The sequence below is a fragment of the Lasioglossum baleicum genome, chromosome 14, assembly GCF_051020765.1.
Source record: "Lasioglossum baleicum chromosome 14, iyLasBale1, whole genome shotgun sequence".
NCBI lineage: Eukaryota > Metazoa > Arthropoda > Insecta > Hymenoptera > Halictidae > Lasioglossum > Lasioglossum baleicum.
In genome coordinates, this window is record NC_134942.1 from 4,945,972 (window position 1) to 4,972,689 (window position 26,718).

The 26,718-nt window shown below is 43.9% G+C and overlaps 2 protein-coding genes across 2 annotated transcripts in view; one reads left to right on the plus strand and one right to left on the minus strand.

Annotated features, from left to right (window-relative positions):
• LOC143215886 (A-type potassium channel modulatory protein KCNIP1) overlaps positions 1-26,718 on the plus strand; it is a 43,388-nt gene that overhangs the window by 4,603 nt on the left and 12,067 nt on the right. Inside the window, exons 2-4 of the mRNA XM_076438480.1 lie at positions 7,560-7,949; positions 25,605-25,674; positions 25,745-25,815. Coding sequence (XP_076294595.1) covers positions 7,785-7,949; positions 25,605-25,674; positions 25,745-25,815 — 306 coding nt within the window. The 5' untranslated portion in view covers positions 7,560-7,784. The remainder of the gene's footprint in view (positions 1-7,559; positions 7,950-25,604; positions 25,675-25,744; positions 25,816-26,718) is intronic.
• On the minus strand, positions 15,261-26,074 carry LOC143215890 (dynein regulatory complex subunit 5). Its single transcript, XM_076438484.1, has 9 exons — positions 25,300-26,074; positions 24,919-25,191; positions 23,642-23,833; positions 22,645-22,809; positions 21,686-21,824; positions 19,684-19,921; positions 18,341-18,493; positions 16,019-16,133; positions 15,261-15,951 (listed from the first exon to the last, which is right to left on the minus strand). The coding sequence occupies exons 1-9, from the start codon at positions 25,344-25,346 to the stop codon at positions 15,912-15,914; spliced, it is 1,362 nt and encodes a 453-aa protein (XP_076294599.1). The 5' UTR covers positions 25,347-26,074; the 3' UTR covers positions 15,261-15,911.

Below are 26,718 nucleotides of genomic sequence, written 5' to 3' on the forward strand. Positions count from 1 at the left end.
TTACGGCCATAGGAACTTGGCTCCTGTTTACAGGATGTTTTTGTTGGGATGTAACTATTCTCTTGAGGAGCGTACGAGGGTGAAAACGGATACTAACACAGAAAAAATCATATGGAATGGAATTATTCTAGGTCGGAGGAAATGTTTCACTTTGAAATAGCTTCGAGTGCGAAGGGTTAATAAATTTGCGAAACGTCGCGCGGAAAAAATGAAAAGTGTCTAACGAAAATATTCTAGATCAGATGGAAAAAGGGTTACACGGTCCGATTCGGGTCGTTATAAGAAGCGGCTCGATTGAAAGTGTCACGCTCTATAATGTTGGCGATCACCGTGGGGCATAACTTGTTACAAGTGTGCAGGTGTGCGCGTGTGCACCTGTGCGTGTGCGTTGTTATCGCGCGTCGGCCTATACAGTGGAACAGTAGGGGCACCGTGGGGATCGATAAGCAATGTGAATTTTTATTTTTCATAGGCGGACATCGGCGTTGTGCAGCTATTACCCGCGGCATCCCCGCACGTGTACAGTGCACGTACAGCGCGCACTGTACACATTACAATACACATAGCGTATAGCCCGCGGCGTATAGGATGCTCGAGTTATGCCAGCTCGTTGCCGGCTGCCACTGGACAGCATTATGGTTACGACTCGTGGTCGTTGTTCGGCGTACTCGCAACTTTCTCGGAATAATTTCCCCCGATTTTTCCCACAGAGAAAATAAGTACTCGACCTGACCAAAATATCCTATATTTGTAAAATTTTAAGTGGGGCAATCGGTTTCCAATTCCGCTTCTAAAGCTGTCCATAACCATCCAAAAATTTCTCAATCTCTTTTTTCCGACATTTATTCATTTAGATATATGTGTATATTTAATCAAAAGAAAATGATAAAATCAATCTGGAAGCTTGTATTCTTTAATTACCATTTTGTTGAAGATAAGTAGGTGTCCGGCGATTTATGGACGGGAGTGTACATGCCAGGGAGTCTCTCTTATCTCGATAATGGCAAAGTAGAACTAGACTGCGAATCTTATTATAGAATCTGACTCTGATAAAATAGTTTGGTTCACACCAGGAATATTGTGTGTGGAGAGACGGTGTTTACCGTGCAAGAGAGAGAGAGAGACAGAGAGGGAAATAGCTCGCGTTCATAGGTCCATTTCGAGTACCGCGCGGCTTTTATGGAAAGATGCGACTCGCACCGCAAGCAGGAAGCCGTGATTCTTTTCCTGGCAGCTTCGTTTGTTGCAGCCGTGATCGACAGTTTCGAAAATACCCGGTGGGAGCCATTATAGTCACTGAAAGAAGCCGGCGATGCTTGACGAACGTGTCCGGGTTTATTTATTCATTTTTTCTCTCTCCTCTGGTCTCTCCTCGCGCGTCTCCTCTCTTCTCCTCCCTTTTCCTCTCCTCTCTTCTCTCCTCTCTTCGCCTCTCTTCTCGGTCGGTTTACACGGCAGCGCCTCGCGCGACATTGTATTTATCTCGATAGGCGTTAACCGTGTGACCTGAATATTCAGCGGGGGTGTCCTTATGTAATTTTTCTCGCGACGATTGTCGCGCGAGCGCGGATCCGCGCCGCCTTAGAAATAACGTTTCCTTTCTCCAGCGAAAGAATCTGCATCGGATTCGTCCCGTTTCTCGAATTTATCGTTCTGTTAGCCCCGAATAAATAGACCGCGGATTCCCGTACGAACTCCCGCTGTTTGTTTCGCGAAAATCCGACCGAACGGAGAAACCCTATTAATTTTGATTAATGTTTACCGTTCTCTCTCGGGCCTAGCGAATCTGCACGCGCGACGAGTGCAGAAGCGACCCTGCAATCCGCCATTGCAGCGGCCGGCAATCGCGAGAGTACGATTTTTCGGAAATTTCTCTCGAGTACTTTAACCCTGTTACCCGAAACCGTTCTGTATTCGAGTATTTTTCTCATTCCCATTCGAAAATAATTGGAAACCCGGCGAGTTTCATCGGAGAATCGAACGTTTTGGAATTGTCGCTACATGGGCGACGGCTGTGAATGTTAGAATACACGTACGCGTCGCGTGTACTCGTTCGGGTACAGCGGACGTTAATCGGTTAATTAACCGATGACTCGGCTTCGACGTGTCTCAAGGTACATAAATAGCCCGGCAGAAGGGAAAGGGAAAGGGAGAGGAAGGAGGGGGTTAAAAGTTATCAGATAAACGCTCGGAACGGATACAGCAGGCCGAGACGAGAGCTATGGCCGCGTGCAACTTTAATTGTTAACTGCTTGCGAACCGTTAGCCATTGTCTCTCCCGAGAGGCACGAGAAAGGCTCATTAAAAATGTCAGCGTAACATTCTGCAAGAGAAGTCTCCTCGTTAAGATAATAGAGCCTCCCTGTTTAGGTGGCGCGGCTCGAGAGTCGCTGAAACGTTTGCAGCCGTAACGTCTCCCAGCGAATCTCCGAAACGAATACCATTTCCAGCGAAACACCGTTCGCCTCGATTATTTTATACGACGCACGAACGGATGACCAGTTGACAGAAATTCTCTGCGTGAATAATAGTAGATGCCTTTTATCCTTTATTAAATAGAGAGACTCCACGCGTGAAAATGCTGTTCGAACTTCTCGCGTTGTGCAACAAAGCTGAGCTTGCGACAATTCAATAATTGTGTCAGAAGTCGACCATCCTTGAAAACGGGAAAACTACTAATCGACAATACGTTAGTTAGTAGTTGTCCAGCTTGATATCGTTTACTTGCAACGATCAGTATAAATTACAAGTAAACGGGCAAGTACAAATGAAAAGAAATTAGTACCATGTCTAATTTAGGAACAGAGTAGGTCAATGTTTCGTAGTTCGCTTGCTGTTCATTAATATGAGAAAAGATCTTTCCTTTTCGAAAGATTATTACGTCCAGAAACATTATTTCTCACGTTTTCCTGAAAACTGCTCCACTACTGAATACTCGGTCAATTAATTACTGATGCCTTTACCTTAGTTTTTCCCGAGTTTCCGGCGACTCGTTGAGCGTAGCTTAGAAAAAAGAGTTTCCGGGCTCGTAGAGTCCACTTCACGAATGAATCTAATTATAATAAACATTTTCGAATTAATCCCACCTGTTTTATAGACACGATCCGGTTGTACGGTGTTTGGATATCGAACGCGTCGGGCCGAAGCGTCAGTAGAAGATTCGTAAGTAGAATGAGACGGTGTTTGGTCAGACCGCGCGGAGTCCGCAACAACACGTGGTCCGCGAAGACTCGATTCGACGGAAGTCGAAAGTCGATTGTCAATGCGGCGGTGTTGGTTTGGCCGTGGGGTTTTCGTTGGCGGTGGATACACGTTGAAATACTATACTCTTGGGCAAATATTTGATTCGTCGTTCAGCTGTGGCTTGCCGTCAGACGTGTACGTATACAGATATATGTATATGTATGTGTGTACACGCGCAGACGCGAGAGACTTTAAATCCGTCATTTTAGAAATGGTTTGCTCTGCGGTCGTTCGCTTATCACCGACAACTCAATGTTTAGACTCGGGCCCCCGGTTGAATATGCAGAATTCTCGCCGGAAATACGCTTTACGATCGCGGCGAGTAGCTATGCCTGTTTGTTTCTCGCCGTTTATACGACGCACGGTGTACACGATTGTGTATATAGGTACATGGTGTATAAAAAGTAATGGTCAGCCGTCGTAGGGGTGAATCTACACCTCTGGATCGGTGGACATTTGTATGAGAAGTTTGCGACAAAATTGTTTACAACAAAGATAATTGTTGTTCAAGTTTGTTTTTACATCAATACCTTCTACTCGTCGAGAAGAGGAAAAGTTTGAAAGGAGCCACATGTCGCAAACAAATAGTTATTGATAGACTGCGGATCTCTATGCATTTATAAAGAAATTATTGAGATATAAGATGTTGAAGTTCTCGCAAAATTTGATTGTATAGAATTATACGTACTGACAAAAGCCTATTGCTACAGTCCACACGACCGTGTCGATGAGACGGAACGGAACATAATCGTGCGCGAGCCTCGAGACAAACGAAATGGACGTCGATAGGCCTGTACCAAAAATGTGGTCGTTTCCCTGTCCATTCGAATCATAAATTTCCATTGTAACACATAAGAATATTAATCCTACATTATAAAATACGAATGTCAATTATAGGTACTTACAAGTGTTTCAGAATCTTCTGTTCCATCGTTGGATCAAGTTATTAACCCCTTGCCTTACAATATCGTGTTTGACTCGTGATGAAGATTCTGAACAGATTCTGATAAAAGTGTATGTTAATAATTTCCTTTGAACCGAAATAAAATGCTATTTTGGTGTTGTGTTAATATAAAAGCTATTGCAGAACACATAGGCATACAATTTACATCAATTTTCTCCTATTTTAGGAAATTACGATCTAAAAAAAAAGTTCTAATCACAGAAACCGTAAAATAAGGGTAAACTTTACTTTACCGGACTCGAAATTAGTACTCAAAAGTTATTGAGTATCTGACCCTATAATGCTATATTTTCATAAACGGGAGAACGAAATCTACCAGTATGTAAAGTTTCGAGAAAACCTGAGACCCCATGACCGCGCCTTGTAAGATCGTACAGCTACGTCCGGTATAGATCAAGACATTACTGTACTACAGGTGAATTCTTCTCGATCGAAAATTAAACATACAGTGACTCCCTCTAATATTCGGACACTCTTAAAAACACCGTAACTTTTCAAATATTGGACTATGCGATTTGATCTTTTTTGGAAAGCTAGAGCAATTAGTTTACTACAGGATGTGAAAAGAAATTTTTTCAAAAATTGCATTTGACCGGAATTGTAGAGGAAATACTAAATGTTGCATTTTGCAACTTTTTTATGCGGGCCTACATTGAAATTTTGAAAAATATGTTTTGTAGATCTGTGTGGGTTATATGCATTGTGAAAGTTTCATCGAAATCGGTTGATGTGGGGAAAAATGACAGTCATTGAAAGATGTAAGAATTCTTAGATTTACTGCTGTTATAGGCCGAAAATCGTGAAAATCTGCAATTTTTACCATCTTTAAACGCGTGTAGCTCATTGCAACGTCGATCGATTTTGACGAAATTTTCAGGATATGCTTAATTGAAACAGATCTACGAAACGTATTTTTTAAAGTTTCAATATAGGCCCACATAAAAAAGTTGTAAAATGGATCTTTTAGTATTTTTCTCTACAATTCCGACCAATTACAAATTTTCGAAAAATTTCTTTTCACATCCTTTAGTGAACTAAGTGCTCTAGCTTCCGAAAAAAGTTTGAATCGTATCGTCCAATATTAAAAAGATCATCGCGTTTTTTAGAGCGTCCGAATATTAATGGGAGTCACTGTATAATCAATTTTATGATTTCGGCGCAGGCTTCGATGATTTATAGAAAACTAGCAAATGTGCAATTAATTAAACATGCTTCTCGACGTTTCTCTTTGAGAATGATCCACATAAGGATCGAAACGTCGAGAAGCATGTTTAATTAATTGCACATTTGCTGGTTTTCTATAAATGATCGAACCCTGCGCCGAAATCATAAAAATACAATATTACTGTACTACGGTGTACGTACTCAAGGCCGCGTCGATGTGTAACCGAGGCACGTCCGAAAACTGGACGTGAGATTCCTCGCCCGAAAGGGAGTAGGAAATATAGAATGAAATTTGTTTTTGTTCGCGAGGAGGCTTCGCGTTTCCGAGAAGATCGACCTCGCCGAGTGACCTGTTACGCATTAACCGCATTACGAGCACGAGCACGACCACGCTCGAGGCAAGTGGAGACCGCGAGCGACGAAAACATGCGTTCTAGAAAGACCGAAAATTGTGGAAATTCTGGAGAACGAAGCCGCGAGTAAATGCACGCGTATCGTATTACATTTTCTTGTTCCTCAGGTGCAACCCGAGGTTGTTCCTATAGTTGGAAACTAGTTAGTACCAAGGTTCGGCGCTTTTAGCGTTTTCACGGCGAAGCGTTTCTCAAGCCCCCGCGCATGTTCAATATTTATCGGGCCGATAAGAAAACAGCCATCGACCGATATAAGTACACTTCCCCCGACTCATAAACACAGAGCCCTACGGAACCCGAAGATCGCTTTATACTCTTATAAGCGGTGAAGTAGATAGCGACGATCAGGGACACGTCGAGCGTTCTCTTGCAGCCCGCAGAATTTTAATCAATATTTTTATCTGATCCAACCATGGTGTAGAGAATCGACCCACCGCTAATCCATTAGAATACCAGATGCGTTATCGATTAAGCAAATTTGATACAGGCTGGTTCTCTTCCCAGACCGTCGAGCTTCGAACCTTTGAGATTTAAACCGAACCTTTCGCTCGGGATCTTCAAGTCGAAGAGCTTCGAGCTCGAGGCCTTCGAGAGCCTAGCGAGCGAGTACATTTCTAGTACGCTAAACATCTCGATGCATAAATGTACATATTGTTGCCACCGTATTATATTGTTACGTCCTGAGGTGGACGTATTAAAGAATTTAAGTTGTTTAATTGAAGATAAAACGCAGTTTTGTGAACCTTCCTGCATTCACCGGCTTCGGTTCGGGTAATCGAGGATTTCTTAAATTCTATGTGGCTTTGATCGTGGAATTGGAACGTAGAAATCGAAGTTGGGTAAACTCTTTAAATATGATTTGATATTTTGATTCAAGTTTAAATAAACAAAATATATTCCATGTAACAAAAATTCCAGTTTTGGCTTTCAAAGAGTTGTTCTACTTCTTGTCGATGATGTCGTTGATGTATAACAAAATATTTTCGACCGATTAACACTTTTTAACTTTAACTTCGCTAATTATACCCCAGCAGGATAACTCACGCACACTGTACTGAACTTTTCATTAATGTACGATGGTGATCGATAGAATTTTTAACGTTAACTGAACTGCTTCTGACGAGGAACCATCCCTTTTATAGATTAGCCAATCCATTGTTCTAGTCTTAATCTTCACAAGGTGGCTACATCATCACCAATTCCTTTCAATCGATTTCTTCTTAATCGCATTCTTCTTAGTCACTTTCTTCTTAACCGTGTACATTGCATCTTTTATCATCCTCTTGGCTGGATTATATTACTCTGCGCATCTCATAAATCGAGGAACAATCCATCGCTCATCGATTCTTCGGAATAGTCTTCACATTCTTCAGTGAATATTCTTCATATTCTTCGATTCAACGAATATTCGCTCACAATTTATATTTGAAAATGACTCGGTCATTTAATAAAATATATTTCGCTACATTCTTAATTCGTTCAATGAAGATTTAAATTCAATATATGAGTTTTCTTAATTCTATCGCACGCAATGTGGTACAATATACGATAGTTCGTTAATATTTGATATTTTATTTCTCGTACATCATTATTAGAGCAAGTATAAAAAGAAATTCAGAAAATACATATCATGAATTATACAGGATTGATTTTATCAATTATTATATTATTAACGGCTGAACCACTGGACGTGACCATATGATACGAAGAAGAACGAACGAACGAATCTGAGAGTAAGATCGGAGATTAACGAACGAATCGATCTTGTTTTGCAGAACCAACGGTGACGTAAAGGGCAACGCGGCAAAGGTACTCTGTCAGCGTGGAGGAGGGCACGGATGGGCGTAACAAGGATGAATGTAGCGGGGTGGCTCGAAGCGGCCGTGGTGTGACCGTGAAAGTGTTCGGACGAGGAAGAAACCGGCTTCGGCTTCGGATTCGTCGACTAGAACGAGCGGGACTGGTTGCGGTTGCGACAGGTAGCGAAAGTTTGCGAAGGGATGGCTACACCACCGGACTCGCCGGGCCCGGAAGAGGCGCTGTTCGACTTCGAGAGCTCGAGGACCAGGCAGCAGGCCACTAGACCGGTCGCCCTCGAAGAACTCCTTCGGCAGACCAAGTTCTCCAGGCAGGAAATCCGGGTGATGTACCGGGGTTTCAAACAGGTCAGCCATCGTCCGTCGATCTCAATCGAATCATAATCATGTCGGGGATATGGTCCCCGCAAGATCCGAGGTTTTTGTCCAATCAATCGCGTGAGATTTTCCAAATTGCCATTTCCATTAAGCTACCATCTTGCGTGAACGAAATGCCTAGAACGAGGTTCGCGTAAAGAACAGGCAACGAGCAGGAACCTACTGTAGTATCGTGGAAGGTTTGTGTGTCGCTTTTGCGCTCGGTAAGTTCAGAGTTGACGGCGTCACCGTTGCGAATAGGTGCTCCTCGCCAAATAGAGGATAAAATAAGGTTGATAGAGGCGAGAGGGATAGAAGAGACAAACTCGTTTTGCTTTCGAGTTTCAAGTTCGATCCACGGCAACCGAGTTTCCTTGGAATCTTGCTCGTACACTCTTGTCCGCGTGAACGCACGCTCTTGACACAATTACCAGGACTTGGCATGCGAGCGACGAAACGGACGACAGGCGACAGGCGACAAGCGACGGAACAGCAGAGTTAAAGCACCTGAGAAACACACTCTAGCATAGAGGTAGTCCGGGACCACCCGGCGGTCTATTCGCAGAGCGGCACCACGCCTCGCTTCGCTCTGCCTTTTCTTCTTCGAGTTCCTAGATCCGCCTGACTACTCAGGCGCGAGGAAAAATAAAGCTGGAGGATCGGCGCGGCTTTACCTATCCCTCGGCAAAAATCCTCGCATCTTCGAAAGCTATTCCGCGCGGAAATCGGTGTAACTTGCGCTCTCTCTTCTTGGTCCAGCGCACAGTGGAGTATTTTGTTTATAATATTTTAAAATACGATTTTCCAGATCGCGCGTAAGATGAAAAATTTCGGTGGTCTCAGCTATTATACAGGGTGTATCCGTTAATTTATGTCACCACTTTTTAGGCATTTCCGGTGAGAAGGTGGATCGCAGTTCGGACATCTGATGTAGCTTGATTTATATTGTAAGAAATAATTTTTCATTAAAATTACGTTCGCACAAAATTTTCAAGTTTCAGGTCATTTCAAGGTCGTAGTATAGTACATAGTTAAATTCGTCTCGACGTCGGAAACAATCCTATGATTAACATTTAAAAAAAGTCAAGGTGACCTTTACTTTTTCAAGTAAAAAGCATTTTTTTCAGATTTAAGAATATGCGAACATGTGTAGCTCACCAAGTACTGAGAAACTTTTGTCTAAAACATTTTTTAATTACACTACCGGAAATGCTTGAAAAATGGTGACATAACTTAACAGTTGATTGCACAGTTGACTTAACATGACATAACAACAGTTGTAGCAGTTGTATTCCTTTTATTTATGTACTCGTGTAGCGTCGTTATGCATTGAAAGTAGAGACTTTTCTAGTACTCATTTTTTCGGTTATTAGGATCGTTAATTTTTTCTGTACAGACTTTTTAGACAGGTATAGATTATAGTTTTCATTTTCGTTCCGAAGTGTCGGAGCAGGCGTGCCCCCGTTATCGAAGAGCGAATTCGTGTTGATAATTGCGAGAAGATTGGGGAGCGGTGATCGGATTTCAGCGATGATTCCGGAAATGACTGCTCGGTTAGGGAGTTCTGCTGGAAAACCGAATTGAACGATCGAAAGGGGAGGGAATTGTATCGACCGGTCGCAGTGTAAACCTCCGACATTTACGTTCGAGTTCGAAACGGTCTAGTCGTGTCCGTCGGTCTACGTCAGTGTGTACGCAACCTTGAGGGGAATCTCGGCTCGAGCCGACAACCGCCTCCTTCGAAAAGCCGCGTAAATATTTCACGAGCGAGGAGGGACTGGCACTCGCGATTACACGCGTCATTTCGCGAGCTTCCGCGAGGAAACGAAACCTACAGCGGCGTCCAAAATTATTCCTCGCCAAGAGCCAAGATAGACTTTTCCCGAATGTTGCGCGAGCTAGAGAAAGCTCGCGACATTCATCATGTTCTCGCAATCGGTTCACTACGCTCTAATCCTCGTGAACAAAGCGTTGGAACTAGAAACAGTCGACAGCGCGAATTCCCTCTTCGAAAATGGAAAACCGAGATAAGGCCTGGGTCAAGTCGACCCTTTTCGCCGGTCATTTCTGCGCTACAGCGCTAGAAAAATGAATTCGCGGTGGCAAGGACATTTCGCTGAGTCGAATCGATACGAAGAACGGGCGGACGTTCGAATAATTCTCGGGAAATTTGTGAAACTCGACGGAAAATATTATTCTAGACAATTGCTCGGAAAACGGAACGAAAGCGAAAAATTTTGCGAACCACTGTACCAACAGTACAGGCTGCGAACAAGGACAAATTTCCTCTTCGGACGCGGTAATCGCGGCCATCATTTTCGCGAATAATTCCCGCGTTAGCGGCTTACCCGCGACGCTTCCCAACGATTCGCCCGAGACCGCGTCGGAAACTGGAAAACAAATAAAACGAGAAATTGTTTGTTCGTTCGACCGATCAATTAAATTCTCCGGTGGGTTGCCATATCGATCCGGAATAGATTACAGGTTACAGGTTACGCTTCGTCATAGACATATAGAGATAGACTGCGCGGCCTGAACGGAGCGCTGAAGTTCACAATGGCGGCGTGCGAGAGAGAGAGAGCATTAGCCGGGGTCCATAGCGCTCTCTTTCTAATTGATGTGTCGACACATCATATAGAAAGAGAGCGCTATGGACCCCGGCTAATGCTCTCTCTCTCACTCTTTGTACCGCGCGCCGCCATTGTGGGCTTCAACTCGCCCATAAGACGGCGCAGTCTATCTCTATATGTCTATGCGCTTCGTTAGCGAACGGCCACGCGATGCGCCGATATCCGTCAACTATTTCAGGCCGGGAAGTTGGCAACGATCGAAAAATTCTTTCGAGGACGCGTCGGTCGCGTGTCCGGCTCGTTGGCGGGGTGTCAGGGGATGGAAGAGAGAGAGAGAGAGAGACAAAAAGAAGGAAATTCCGTCCATTTCGCGCGGAGAGACCGTGGCCTGTAGAGAGCTAACGAGAACTATGAGCGGCGAGTGGCTCTCGAGTGAAGAATCCGTCGTTTCTAGGACCCCGCTAGCCTCCTCTCTGCTCGATCCGGCTCGTCCCATCGTTTTACAAAATAGTTTTATCACGGCCGGTGTTTTTTTTCTCTCTGTACTGGCCGCGCGATTCACGAGCTTCACGAGTTTCACAAGCTTCACGAGCTTCGCGATCGATTCGTCCTGGTCCCGGTATGTCTATCGCGATTCCATTATCCGTGACATTCGATTTCGTGTCCCCGGTACCGCGGCACAGCTGTTTTCCCCTGGAATCGTGTTGTTCGCAAGCTTTCCGATTAGACGAACGTTTTACGTTCCGCGTGTAAATCAATTTCGAAGCTCGGGGAGAATTTAGAAGGGTGTCGCGTCGAGGGTAGAATCGAACGGGGGCCCCGTATCCCGCAGCGCTAAATCGTTTGACCTTTTTCTTATCGCTGACAATGAGATGCGATGTGCAGGCGGAATGTGTTATCGCGTAACGATCGACCCGTCCCCCCCGCGGCTCTCCGTTATCCGTGACACACACGCGGACACGTGCCACGTGACGCGCGTGGGGCACGTGTGACACGTGACTCCGTGACACATGGCGCGTGAAAGTTCGAAGGTTCATTCGAGTCGGAGGGTTTAAGGCGTTGGGGGTTGTGAAGGTGTGGGCGAGAGGGACGACCGAGTTTCTGAATTTATTTATCCCGATCGATGCGCGATCCCGAGGATGCCAACTGGCGTGTTGCCGTAACACGGGGCCAGGGATCTTCCTAAACAGCAAGGTCCTTCGTCCCTTGTCCCTCGATCGAAACGCCAACGAGAATACTTCGTTCTGGACACGCAAGATTATAGTCACCAACGTCTAAAAAAATTATTTTCTCCTTTTTAGTGCATTTTAATATAACCGTGGTTTTTAAAAAGTTTTTTTTTATATATTTTTTGTCCTTTCTTTTTTTTAATTTTGGCCGGTGGTGAAAATGCATTTACGCACTAGCTCCCCCCTAACGATGACGGTCGGGGGGAAGTGTGCGCACTACCCACTAAAAACCCCACCGCCCAGGTACCCTTATGGGGGCCCTGCTCGTCCTGTTTGACCGGAGGCTTCTGCAACTCTCCGACCCGCTTTCCACATTACTTGCGAGTCGCGCACTCCGGATCACTCCACTCATATTCTTGGCTATTGTAGGTGGGATTCCCTAAACGCGTCATACCGCTGCGTCTTGCGATTTATACCGCATTTCTCGTAACTTGTAGATGCAGACAAATGGCACGAAATTACAGCTTGAAGCTTGTAACGTGTGTGAAAGGTGGCCGCTCTGTACGGCGTGGTTTTCGCGTCGCTACCTTCAAATAGAGAGGGTAGAGGGTATAAATCGCGGATGGCGGGTGGCGGACGGGTTCAATAGGACGCTTACGAGCAACCAGGCGACCTTGGCGCACCTACGCCGCGATTCTCGAAAAGAAACGTGTGTCCAGAGACTGGAAGACAAGGGGAACGATGAATGGAGACAATGGAAGCTCTCGCGAGAGATGCAAAGGCGAGATAAAAGAGCCGAGGAGGACACCCTCGGCGTCGGAATGCCGCGTACACTCTTCTGTAGGACGGAACGCCCGAAGGACAGCTATTTAACGAATCACAAGGGAACACGGTCGAGTTACGCGAGAACCGATTTCGGTAGAGCTCGGGAAAATATTGGATCTCGAAAACACGCATCATTCCTCTCGTTTGAGATATCGTCGAAACGAGGCGATGTGGGAAAACAATTTCTTTCTTGAAAGGTATATACGGTATTGCCGAGCATGGGGTATTTCTCGGGAGACACGGCGAAACGGTAACCGTAATTCTCAGCCGGATTGCAAGCGTTCGCGGCGCGCGGTAACGCTTTGAAACACGCCGCAGTAAAAGGGCTGTGAAGAGCAGTTTCGAATCAGAACTCGATGGGCTAATTAATTCCTATGAGAAAGGGCTGGCCCCGTTGCAGTGGTGGCTCGCAAGGGGATTAAGCTGTTACACGGGTTGCAGCTAGATCCGGTTGCTTTTGATTCGGTCGACGACGATATCGGCAACAACGTACACGCCCGACTCCTGCGTTCTATCGGTTTTGATTGTTGATCGCCGATTGTTGCGACAATCGAAACCGAGGAGCTCCACAATCGCATCGACTACTCGTCGTCGATCCGCTGACAGGCCATCGTTTCATTGTCTCGTTTGCTCTCCGGCTATCTTTTAACCGATAACTATCGAAATCTCCGCGCCGTGTTTCCAGCTTCCAGGATGATCGCTGTTTGCCGTTAATTAAACCGGTCTCTCGTCGAAACGTCGCGACTTTACACTTTACCGATCGGGATCCGAATAACAGGATTTTCAGTTGCACTGCACGGAAGGGAAACTTAGAAATTTCCGTTTATAGAACTTGTCCGTTCACAATTGAAATTGCTGTTGAAGGATTCATTGAACATTGTTTGGAACGCCAGGTGCTGCCTGATTCATCGAGAATTATCCGAGGAAAAATCTCAACGATTAAGAAAACTGATCGTCGCTTCGCGAGGAACGATCGCACGATCCCGCAATGACATTTAAAGAACGAAGACGCGAGTGGGAATTGGGATTCGAGTAGTCGCGAGTAGAGGTTGTCAGGAGGTCGGAGGTGACGAACACGAGGTCGATTTGAACGCGTGCCGAACGATTTGTCCGCGGTCGATGTTCCAAATTAATCGTTCGTTACCGGGAACAGGGACAAATGGCGTTCGATGGATGCCCGACGGATGCGGGATACGGAGTTTATTTACCGGAAAACAGACGCTTTCCTTCCGAATTCGAATCGTAGATCTGCCTCGAAATCCGCACAAAGAAATTACGAAGTAACACGTTCAGGCTATAGTCTCCCGACATTTTACCATGTTTTTATTAACTCGTTTTCTTGTCTGTCTGTTTGTCTGTTCGGTGCTTTGCAATTGATTTTGAACTAACTTCCCGACGAGCTAGAGCTAGAGACTTGAAACTTTAAACATAGCTCGGAACTGGATGACAATGCAATATTAACTCGCTTTCTTGTCTGTCTGTTCGTTATTAAAGCATGGAGGCACTTTGTCGTGAAAAGAAATATTAGATCGAGTTGAAAAATCGAAAAGCGCAGTCTGCAACTTATGCTCGCTAACCTAAGTCTACTGACCGACTTTTTGGGCCCTCCCCATGTGTAGGGGTGACCGGGCCGCGTGTATTGCTCACTTACTACCTGACCCTTCGACACTGGGACTTACGATGCGGTCTATTAAAACTGTGAGGCTAAGTTGAATGAGTAAGTTTACCTAACACTCCGCATTTTTACCACGCTTATATTAAAAAGTTTTTTTTTATATATTTTTTGAAATATTAGTTGATTATTCACATCATTTGTGTGTGTGTGCAGTGCAATAAAATTGTTAGTGACTTGAGTGAACATCAATTATCTATTGCACGCGACCCACGTTTTTCGTTTGAAATCTTGCAAGTATTTTCATAGCTATCCAAAATTCGCAATCACAAATTTTCATGACTATCTGTACGGGGCTAGGAAAAATTATTTTACACTTTCTAGTCCGTCTTTTTAATTGTTTTTAATTTGAATTCTTATTTTACTTCGGTTCCAAGCTGATTTTCGGAGATCGCGTGGAACGACGATAACTTCGAAAAGGGGGCAGCGAGCCAGAAAATGTTTGTAAGCCATGGTTTCGCCTTTGGACGAAATTGGAGCACGATGCATGGGATATCGTTCGTCGAGAAGTTTGCCTCGTTCGCTTGTTAATTGCGCGGCTATGGCCACCTCTAATCTTCCTTTTCCTCGTTAGGATAAATTCATTTCACCGTGTACATCGTGTACATCCAATTACTTTTCCAGAATCTTATCCAGCTCCCCCGTGTCAACGTCACCGACTATTCCAGCCTACGTTTTTCCCGAGAGAAGAATCTTTGATGCTTTCACTGTTTTCTCGACGTCCGATGCCCGTTAATAATGGAAAAAGTCTTACCTGTGGCCTACTTCCGGCGCAATTCACCGTGCCCACGGTTTTTGCATAAGATTCTTGGGTCGACTGCACCCTAGTTCCGCTGTTCTTTTGTTGCCGAGCCTTTCATTAGCCCTTCGCCGTTACGGTGGTCATTTTCATTCCACTCGACGCGTTTCGGTCATTCCTTGTCCCGCCCTCTCCCACTCGTCTTCTCGTTTTTTCACGTGAAAAATGCCGCTTTCGTCGAGCCACTGTGTAACCCTGGACAACTGACCCTGATAATAACGTCACTCGCAGGATAACGTGTGTCAATTACAAAGAGATCTTCGATTCATCTTTTATTTCTACGAGAAAAATACACTGTGCTCGTCGTTGCTTCGTTGAAATCCAGTAAACTACATTCTCGTGGACGAAGCGCCGCACAGTGCTCCGGTAGCCCGCTTTTTGTGGCAAAAACTATCGAAGCGTTATTCCAAGGTTTAATGTTATGTTATTATTAGACTGCGGATTTTATGCATTTATGACAAAAATGGGTATGCACAATTTAAAACAGCGGACCTATGAACAAGATTTAAGGCCACCAGTGTATAAGTTTCACGTTTATTTGGCTCCTGTGTCTTGCAATCAAACGTTCTTTATTTTGCATGAAGATCCGCAGTCTAGTTATTATGGTCGTTGGATTCGCCTTGATACCGGTTAGAATATTATGAAAGAAAGTTGAAGTTTGAAGAAAAGTGAATACTGATCAACTGTGGCGTTCGATCTTTTCGTTCCAATTTCATAGTTTTGCACTTCGAACGCTCTATCTGCTCGGACAGTTATCTGAAAGAGCCAATATTTTGAATTTCAAGGTTTCGAACGGTTCTTGCTTAAGAGAAACAAAGTTTTGGGGCAATTTGAATTGAAGAATTGAATTGAAAAATTGAATTTTGGCCAGAAGAAGCGGTGCCGTGGACCACTGTGCGCCGGTCAATCGGTCGAACATCAGACTCTCCTCGCTTTCGCCTTCATCGCCTCCCGGTTCCTGAAAATCATCTTGATCATTTTGATTGCCTGGATCGACTCAAGACATATGCCGCGCAATGGCTTACCGGCGCACGCTCTCGTGAAGAGAGTATTCCGATTCCGCGGAGAAATTGCACATCCGAGCGTCAAACTGAACAAGGAACGGAATCTTCTTCAATGCATCCTCGAACATCTCACCCACTGAAATCGTCCGTTTATCATTTTCCATGGAGCCGTACAGCCGTGCAGCCACCCTACCATCGATCCGCAACGCGCCGCCCGCACACATGTTCAGCCTACGCGCGAATATTATCGTATGGTCGTCTGAGAGTCACGAAGCTTATTTAACACTAAACCTACCACTGCCGATCAAATGACTGGTTTTATATTTTTCATCTTAGAATTGTTGAAATTAGAGTTGCTTACATGGAAATTGATTCGATAAACTCCAAGCACATATCGTAATAAAAATTGCACAAAATCTAAATCAGCGCTCGGGTTTACTTACTCGCGACGGCCGAGTTTCGAAGGCTACGCCCCCTCGAACCGGCCGCGCGTTTCGCTCCCCGTGGCGGTCCTCGTTCGGAGTTCTTCAGGCGCGTTCCATACTCGCTATTGGTGGCACCTAGGAGAACTAGGGCCGCCACGGGGAGCGAGACGCGCGGTCGAGTCGAGGGGGCGTAGCCTTCAAAACACGGCCGTCGCGAACAAGTGAATCCGAGCGCTGATCTAAATAAAGCCTTGTCATTTTTGTAATGTAGAACTTTTTAATCGCTTTTATAGTGTTCGGTAGGTTTAGTGTTACATTTAAATTCAAATATTTCGAGAATTAAATTGATCATGGCTGGCGTTTGCTTGAACAAAAATCTGTATACAAATCATTGAATCGACCGTTCAATTGAATTCTGTGTTGTTCGGATGACAAAGGTTTAATTCGTTTCCAGAATTTAGGTTTCAGAGATGGGGTTTTCAGTAGTCGAAAGGGCTAGATAAAAGATCGAACTAGGGTGCTATCTCCCTCAAAAATCCTATTTTCATGTAGCTGTCGCAGAGAGCTTTATGTTTCCGATAATGCAAATTACGCCTCGTCAACGTAAAAAAGAGGTGGGAAAAAATACATTTACGTACATCCAGAAGAGGTAGTGTGGGACCCGGGGGACACAGGTGGTCGGTGTCCCCAATACAGTAAATCCTCTATGGGCGCAACAATTTCTATATGATAGATGCGACCAAGAATATCCCCCCCAACTTAGTACAGGGCAAACAACGTTGCTAAGCGGGAAATTGTTGTATTGTACTATAATGCTATTCCATATCTGAGAATGATACACAACTATCATAAAACCCTAATACATACCTTAATTTCTTTGTAGCGCGATCGACCGCCCGAGGGCGAGAACCCGCGCGTGGTCTCTAATTATTTACACGCGCTGTCCTTCTCTACAAAAGATGTAATGATGCTCTCGGCGCACTGGTTCGATCCAATTTTACTTCAAAGCAATTTTGCAATTTTCATTAAATTTCCGACGTTTCGATCTATGTTCAGATCATTTTCAAGAAAAATAATAACTGCGTCTAGTCGATACTAGTTTTTCTGTTTAATAATTCACAGACGCAGCTATTATTTTTAAAATTTCATTAAAATTGCAAAATTGCTTTGAAGTAAAATTGAATCGAACCAGTGCGCCGAGAGCATCATTACATCTTTTATCAACAATTATACGATCGATAAAGAAAAGGAACATCCTTCTCTACGTTCGGATCGGCCTTTGGAGACAAAAAATAGCTACCCCTATACGATAGATGCGACCAAATTCCCCCGAGGCTGTCACGTCTATAGAGGATTTACTGTACCCACTAAAAAAATCACACGTCTAGAACTGAGAGCCCTTTTCTTGCTCTCTAATGTCCTTGAGGACAGTCAGGGCCCCGCTATTTTCTAAAAGGACGATTGCGACCTAGATTGATCTAGCGCTTTTGATTATCGAAAAACCCGAACTTTGCATTATCGAGAACTGAGAAGGCACATCCCTTGCAATCCTGCGAACGAGAGTCTACCCGCTTAAACACCTTGGAATGGTGGAACGCGTGGAACGTCTCTGTAACGTTTCCAATGGAACGAGCAAACGCTTCAGGAGTATCGACAATGTCCCTGTCTTCGAATCTGTCGATCGATCTATTCGAAACGAATGTTCTGGAAAACCGTGTCCGAGGCAATTGGTTTTTGGATTTGCATTCGAGGTATCAAGCTCTATAAGCATTGGGCATCGGTTATCATTCGGGTGTTGCACGGTGTAATCGATTGGCGTAATTAGCAGGCTCATCTACGCCGAATCGAGGTTTCTCTCGTTCAATCTCTCTCCCCCTCTCTCTCTCTCTCTCTCTCTCTCTCTCTCTCTCTCTCTCACCTGACTGGCCGAAATCGTTGTTGGACAGGTTTAGGCTGAGCGTTTTCAAGTTGCATTCGGAGGTCAATACTTCGACGAACGCCGCGGCTCCGGCAGCTTCTATCCCGCAGCCGCTCACGTTCAGTATTTCCAGGCTGTCGGTTCGCAGCAGGTCTGAAACGGATTTAGGATCTCGCGGTGCCTCTCCCATTCAGAATTCACGTGTCCGATCGGGCGAATATAAATGATCGCGTGCGCCGCCATTCGTCGCGCGAGTCAGGTGATATTCAGTGAAAGGCGGCGGCATTCTATCCGAGTTCTAATTTCGACGGTCCAATCTCGATGATCGATTCGAGAGAAGCCTCATTCACGATTTTTTAATATCACCCGATCGGATCGTTTATTATTAGCCGGGGAATTGAACTCGTCTCCGGTTTTAGAGAACCGAATCGCTCGGGAAATTAGCGTCGCCCGTCGGCCCGAATGCCTGATCGAGCTATCGATCGATCGACCGCTACGCTCGTTGCACTCGCAAAACGGGAAACGCGTTCGTTGGCACGATATTAAGGGTGGATTTATAGTGGAGCAGCGAGGTGAGCTGTGCGGTGAAAAAAAAAGAAAAACAAAGAAAATACATATGTACTTTTTCATTAGTATGTGTCGAAATGTTGTCACGAATGTTGGTTTGTTTTCACCGCGCCGCTATCATTGATGCTCGCAGCTCCACGTCTTAAAAACGTGGTATATTAAACACTTGTTTTTATTTAAATAATTTTCGTTTACGAGGCGTACTTTATTCGTAATTATAATTGTAAACAAAACAATAGGCCTTTTGAGGGAGATAGCGCCCTAGATCGATCTTTTACCTAGTTTGTATTATCGAGAAATGAGAAGGCGAATCCCGCACCCTTGCAATCCTGGAAAAAGGAGTCCATCCCCTTAACCCTTAGCACTCGAGTGGTGACTCGAAGACGCCACTAAAATTTGCTATACCATTATTCAAAATATCGTTTAGGTCATTAAATATGTTGATATCTAATCAATCACTAAGCATTTATATTCATAAAACGAAAAAAATGACATAGAATGGAATTACTCTAGGTCGGAAGAAATGTTTAATTTTCGAGTTGAAATAGCTCCAAGTGCAAAGGGCTAAATATCAGGCGCAAAGACTTCAAAAGAGTTGAAGCAGTTTATCGGCAAACTTAGCCGAAATCCTGGCGAGAAGTACAAATAATAGTTTTATACGGATCTTTAAAAACATTTTAAAACATTTTCTTCACCGCTGGCTAGACGAGTCGTTAGGAAAATGAATGTTGCAACGAGCACGCGATAGAGAAGATGCAGAGAGAAGATGCACTCACAGGCGCACAGATGCATAGCACCCTCGTCGCGCAGAGGGTTCAGTCTCATGTCCAGATGCTCGAGCACCGGCGGAAGCCTTTTCTTGAGTATTCCGTGCACCAGACCCGACACCCCTTTCGGCCCTATTTCGTTGTTCACCAGACGCATCACCTTCGCGTTGTGCGTCGCCAGAAATTCTCCGACGGCGAACGAGCCCTTGTCCCCCAGCTTGCAGTGGGAAAAGTCGATCTCCGTTATCTGGTTCCGAAGGAGTCTCATTAACCACTTGCACACCGATTTATTTTATGCTAGCAATTTCTTAGAAGAAGAAGAAAATTTCCATTTCACGAAATATCAACAGCAGCAACATCACTTTTATTCCAGCGGAAAGGAAATTAACACTAAACCTACCACGGGGTTGCCAGATCTTCTACATTTGACATGAGTCTTCTATATTTGAACTTGATCTCCTATATCATATTTGAATTTTCAAAAATCTTTGTTCGAATAAAAAAGTTTAAAAATGTGCTGTGTACCTCTTTTACTTGAACTCCTATATTTTTAGCCTATCTCATGTTTTCACTACTTCTTCTATATTTGGATAAAACATTTCTGGCAACCCTAACCTACCATGAGGGGTCAAATGACCCATTTTAGATTTTTGATTTGACAATTATTGAAGTTGCAAAGGTGTTTTCGTGGGAATGTACTGAATATATTGTTTGACTGCAGTATATATTATTGTAAAAATTACACAAAATACAAATAAATTTAATTTTGTTATTTTTATAACACTATACACATCAGTCACTTCTGATGGTCAACTTACAAGGGAAGGACTGCATGTGTCCGACTTCGATTTTGATAATTTTTTGTGAGAAGATGGTATATGGATCCCTAATGATGTCTGCAAAATATTGGGTGTAGTTACTCAATAGTTTGAAAGATATAAACAATTAAACTTTCATACCTTGTTGATATACCATGATTTGCAGCTCAAGTTTTCGAAGTGCGATTGTTTATATCTTTAAAACTATCAGTAACTACACCTAATATTTTGCAGTCATCATTAGGGATCCATATACCATCGTCTCACAAAAGATTATTAAAATCGAAGTTGGACACTTGGGTCCTTCCCTTGTTAGTACAGTAGTAACTGGTACACACATGTTCCCTTATAAAAATGACGAGATTGATTTTATTTAGACTTTGCGCGGCTCCTATTGTGATACATGCACTACTAAAGATATCTGTACAATCGTTTCTTATGAAACGTTATGATACGGTTATTTTTCTAATTGTAAAATAAAAAATCTGGAACCGGTGTTGATAAGTTTAGTGTTAATAATGACTCGATACCGTAAAGCAGGGCGTTCCAACTTGTAGCTCGCGAGTGCAGCACGTTCCCCGCTTAGGTTCTACCCCCACTCTTAGACTTCATGGTTGCTACTACTACACTAACTCTACGGCTGTATGTAGTAGTGGGGAAAGGTTTGACCAGCGCCCGCTCTAGTGGTTACGTCGTCCCGGACAAAAAGTCAAAGAATATATATATATTTTTTAAATAAAGCTACATACTTTTTATTTTCAATAAAAATCAAATCATTTTACTTAAATTTTAATAAAAGCATTTATTTTAATTTTCTATTAATTGGCTATTTAACACATCAATATTTTTCTCACACTTACAGCCAAAATGGCGCCCCGGACAAATGTCCGGCTTGCCCGCCCCTACAGCGGGCCCTGGTTTGACTAATGGTGGGGACCTTGCGGTTCTCGGAGGGGAACAAGTTGGAACTCCCTGTCGTGAGGAGTTGAACGCCGAAAGAATTGAGAAGCAGTATCATGCTTCACGCGGATCGATTCACGAAAGCTAGCTAGAAGCTGGCGTTCTCGCGGAAGGATCCTGTTGAATTTGATCGATTTTTTCCGGTCGGTCGGGTCCTGGCACGTTGTCCTGTCGCGCGTTACTAGCCCATACGGTTCGCGGTCTAATTGTTGTCACACTGATCGATCACCGACATTCTGGTTCCCCACCAATCCTTGGAGCAGCGCAGCGACCCGCGGCTGATCCAAATTGCTCCTCGAAATGGTGAACTTGTTCAGCTTCGAGCAAGACTCTGCTCCTTGGCCGAGTAGCTGGCAATCCTCCACGGAGAACCTTTTTCATGGGAATCGTTACATCAGCGAATTGAGTTGAAACGATGGTTTCAACACAAAACCTTACCAAGTGTTCGAAATGAATGGTTTAACATTTTTTAGACGGTGCAAATTTCACAATTCAAATAAAGTCGTAAAACAAATAACAGATTAATGATTCAATAAAAGACATACATTCTGCAAGTATGGGATCTTTAAGTTGCCCGGAAAATCGCGAGAGATCATAGAACAAAATGTCATAAAACGTATTCCGAGTGGTAAAAAATTGGCTTTGATTTTCCCTCGAGAAAACGAAATGACTATAATTCGGAAATAACTGATAAAATAAGAATCCGGTCGTTCGACCGTGGCAGGTTTCGTGTTGAAGGTAATTGCGCGCATATTCGATAATGGTGGGCCGTCGCAGTCAAGTAGAAACGACCCTGCGATCGTGGCGCGAGGGCTAAAAAGCCAGGCCGGCGCGGCGGTTTTGCGTCGAAAATATCTGGCCGACCTTCCTCGCTAGTCAAGGATGGCGTAGGTTGTTGGAAACCGACCAGGAAAACGCTGCAATAATATTCAATAGCGCCGGGATCTTTGCTCGTCCCCGGAATGTATACGACGCTTGTCGAGCGTGCAACACGCGATTATTATTCCCGTTAATTCGTGCGCTAAGCTGAGGCGTCTCGGCGGCCGTGGAGAACAAGCGATCCACCTGCGCGCGCGGCTCTATTCAAATTTAAAGGACTTCCTCGAGAAACGACGGATTTATGCGGGGCCTGTATTGTTGTTTGTGCCGAATGCATATTTTACGTATCGTCGCGCCGTGGGAACCTACTTACTGGAAGTCGCGCCACTCGAACCCGTCGCTCATGTAAATTACGCCGAAGTTGATGCGAAGCTCGACGAGCTCGGGCAGCTGAGGCAAGATCACGGTCATCGGGACGTGGTGGACGATGTCTTCCTCCGCGTGACAGGGATCCCCGTCGTCCGTAGACTTTTCTTTCCTACGAAACATCGTAGATTTTTAGTTCTTCGGTAATAGTCGCGATCCAGCTCCCATCGCCTGTTTAGAGCAGGAACAGGGATCGTGTAGGGAAGCTATTTTTCATGACTGCGTCAACCGTGTCGAAAGTAGAAAAGGACAACCCCTAGTGGAAGGCGAAAAGATTAATTTTATAGAATAATTTAGACTAATTTTATAGAAAATTAATATTATTGAGAGGAGTAATATTGAATTATTAGAAAAAATTAATTTTGTAGACAATTTAATATTATTGAGGAGTAACATTTAATTATTATGAAAATTAATTTTACAGAAAACTATTATTGAAGAGTAATATTGAATTGTTAGAAAAAATTATTTTTGTAGACAATTTAATATTATTGAGGAGTAACATTTAATTATTATGAAAATTAATTTTACAGAAAACTATTATTGAGGAGTAATATTGAATTGTTAGGAAAAATTAATTTGATAGAAAATTTAATATTATTGTGGAGTGACATCGAATTATTATGAAAATTAATTTTACAGAAAACTTAATGTTATTCAGGAGTAATATTGAATTATTAGAAAAAATTAATTTTATAGAAAACTGAATATTATTGAGTGATAGGCGAAAGGACAGTGATCGTGGAGATCCTCAGGGAGCAAGATCGCGACTTTACTGTACCACCTAGAAAAGGGTCCATCGGGAGTCGACCTCCCGCAGAAAAAGCGTTCTTGCAACAACGAGAGCCGCAAGAACGGGAATAATGTGATTCGCCTTCGGCCTCGTTAGAATGGATAAAACACGGAGATTGGACTGTTGGAAAGTTTTCTCGCAGATTGCTCGCCTGGTCGGTCGGAGGGAACGAATCCTTATCGCTCGCACGTAACTTCTTACGAGGCCGATCATTCTCTCGCACTCTTCCCTCTGCGTTTCGAAGAAACTTGGCTCGAGGCTCTCGAGATACTCGCTGAGCACACCCTCGCAGTACCGCTGTCGCCAAGAATTCCCGTGCAAGGCCAGCTCGTTGGTTTCCCACCTGCAATGAAAACCGCACCTGACGCCTCTTTAAAAATCTCCCCTGTAGCGGAGACATTCGATCCATCGAACCCGACGACTGGGACAACTTTATTCGGATAACTAAACGCCTCGAGAGTCTTGTTATTTTTTTCCCGCGGACTTCAACCCGAACCAGTTTCGAGAATCGTTCGATAAGTGTCTCTCTGTCGGCGGGTTTCGTTGGGCACTCTACAGTTACATGAAAAGTTACACGAAAAAATTGAAAATAAATAAATTAATAAAATGAAAAAACCATTCATGTAAATATCTTCGGGTTATTCCATGCCGAATCGATCACTTTTTGCAGGCACCATCGCCGATTTTGTTCTAAACGAAATATGTTGTAGTCCATGTGAAATTAGGGCGGGTTTAAGTCATCATTTTGCCGGTTTCGAATTTTGTTAGAAATGTCAGGCCTTCAAAGGTTTTCAATTTTTGCCCATTTCGGCGAAAACGGGCCTCAATTACGAATTTTTATCTCGAGAACTGTTTGTCCGATTGAGTTAAATTTTTTTTCGTTTTATTCGGAAAGGATTGGGCTATTACAAAATAATTTTTTCAACCTCGAAAATCAACTTTATAATGCCGAAAAATTTAAACAATTTCTCCTTTTGCCTGACTACACCCAATATTTGCTTAAACGTAAAGAAGAATTTGTTTAAATTTTTCGACGTTATAAAGTTGATTTTCAAGGTTGAAAAAATTATTTGGTAATAGCCCAATCGTTTCCGAATAAAACGAAAAAAAATTTAGCTCAATCGGACAAACAGTTCTTGAGATAAAAATTCGTAATTGAGGCCCGTTTTCGCCGAAATGGGCAAAAATTGAAAACCTTTGAAGGCCTGCCATTTCTAAAAAAATTCGAAACCGGCAAAATGATGACTTAAACCTCCCCCAATTTCACATGGACTACAACATATTTCATTTAGAACAAAATCGGCGATGGTGCCTGCAAAATGTGATCGATTCGGCATGAAATATGACCCCTTCGAGTTTGTTTGAAATTTTACGATCTGGCCCTGTCGAAGAAAGGTTTGCCGACCCGTGGTTTAGACAATCGATTACTTGTTCCTCGAGCATCGTTCCCAGTAGTGCTCGTCCCCGATCTTCGTAATAGTGAGTTCGAAAGGTAGGCCAACGGGCAGGAGCTCGATCAGCTCGTTCATGTCCTCACAAGTTGGTAGCTCGTCCAAGATCGGATTATACTCCCACGCGACAGCTATGGCGAGAAGAGCGAGCCTCCTCAGGCTTGGAATCCTGTTCTCGTCCCAGAGAGGATCCTCCGAGCAAAGTGTCCGTTCCACCTCGGTCGATAGTCGCGTCGTATCGTGGGAGCATCTCGAAACAGAAGAGAAACCCCGGTTTATTCGTTCGATCGACTGTCGCGGCAGCCTGTATCCAGACAAATTACTTCTCGAATTACTCGAGAACGTTTCTGTAACATACTTGTAAACCTCGAACGCGTTCTTCGGTACGGAGTGTGGGATCTTCATCTTTGAAAATATCAATTTTCCATTCGCCAGTCGTCCATTCGTCGTCCCTCTGAATTACGCCAGCGACGACAACGGTTTCTACCTTCAGAGAGTCGATATCGATACCGATACGATATCGGTATCGATACGATCTTTCAATAGTTTCATTAGCTGCGACGGGATCGTCTATAGCCGCTCGATACACCGACCCTTGAGCAACAATTCGTTATTTACAGAATGATGACTGCTCGTTGATGTTCGTCGACTTGTCGGTTTCAGGAGTGTCCAGAGGGTGTCGTGCACGAAGACTCGTTCAAGGACATCTACGCGAAGTTCTTCCCTCATGGCAGTGAGTTCCAATTAAATAAAGACCAGCGTTTTTGCGTAATTAGTTAACGGCGACCCCGTACGAATTCCAGACTCCAGCCTCTACGCCCATTACGTGTTCAAGGCGTTCGATGTAAACTGCAACGGTGCCATCAGCTTCAGGGTAATTCACTCTAAACCGATCTATCACGGTTCGACGACGTGCTTGTAGCGAATCTATGTATAGTAGGGTGGTCCTTGTTTCTCGACTTTTCGATATTTTCCAGGATAAGTCCGTCAATATCCGGAAAAAGAATTGTTCACCCCTGTAGCTAAGGGCTGCCCTAATCCGCATGGGAGGGACACCCTAAAAGAAAGTTTCAAGAGAAACTCTCGTAAAGTTATACCCAAAAACGAAAAATGATCAGAAATTCCACAGGGTGCAACTTACAAGCGAGGGACCCCAAGTGTCCGTCTTCGATTTTGGTCATTTTTTGTGAGACGATGTTATATGGATCCCTAATGATGTCTGCGAAATATTGGGTGTAGTTACGCAATAGTTTTAAAGATATGAACAATTAAACTTTCATACCTTGTTGATACACCATGATCTGCAGCTCAAGTTTTCGAAATTCGATTGTTTATATCTTTAGAAGTATTGAGTTACTACACCTAATATTTTGCAGACATCATTAGGGATCCATATACCATATCGTCTCACGAAAGATGATCAAAATCGAAGTCGAACACTTGGGTTCCTTCCCCTGTTAGAGGCCATACATTATTCATTCAACGATGAATGACCTTTCCTTTTCTTAGCAAAGATACCTGTTAACGGCAGCCAGGGCTGTTACACAATTTTCCAAGCTAAACATTTTCTGCTACAAGCACGGGGCCCCCAAATCCAAATTAGTTCGCTGACCGCTTAATCCGCCCCTGGAGGGACACGGGGAAATTCGGAAAATCCCTTTGCAGAGATTCAAAACGATCGAGACTGACTAGACTCTGCGCGAATCCTGTATTTAGTAGGGGTGGGCGAGTACCCGAAATTTAGTGACAATCGGGTACCCGAAATTTATAGTGTTCG

Coding starts and splice junctions, on each gene's coding strand:
- LOC143215890 (XM_076438484.1), bottom strand. CDS start 25,346: ATGAAGATCCCACACTCCGTACCGAAGAACGCGTTCGAGGTTTACAA. Junction 25,192..25,299: donor AACGCGTTCGAGGTTTACAA/GTATGTTACAGA, acceptor TTCTGTTTCGAG/ATGCTCCCACGATACGACGC. Junction 22,810..23,641: donor CGTTCCCTCCGACCGACCAG/GCGAGCAATCTG, acceptor GATGTTTCGTAG/GAAAGAAAAGTCTACGGACG.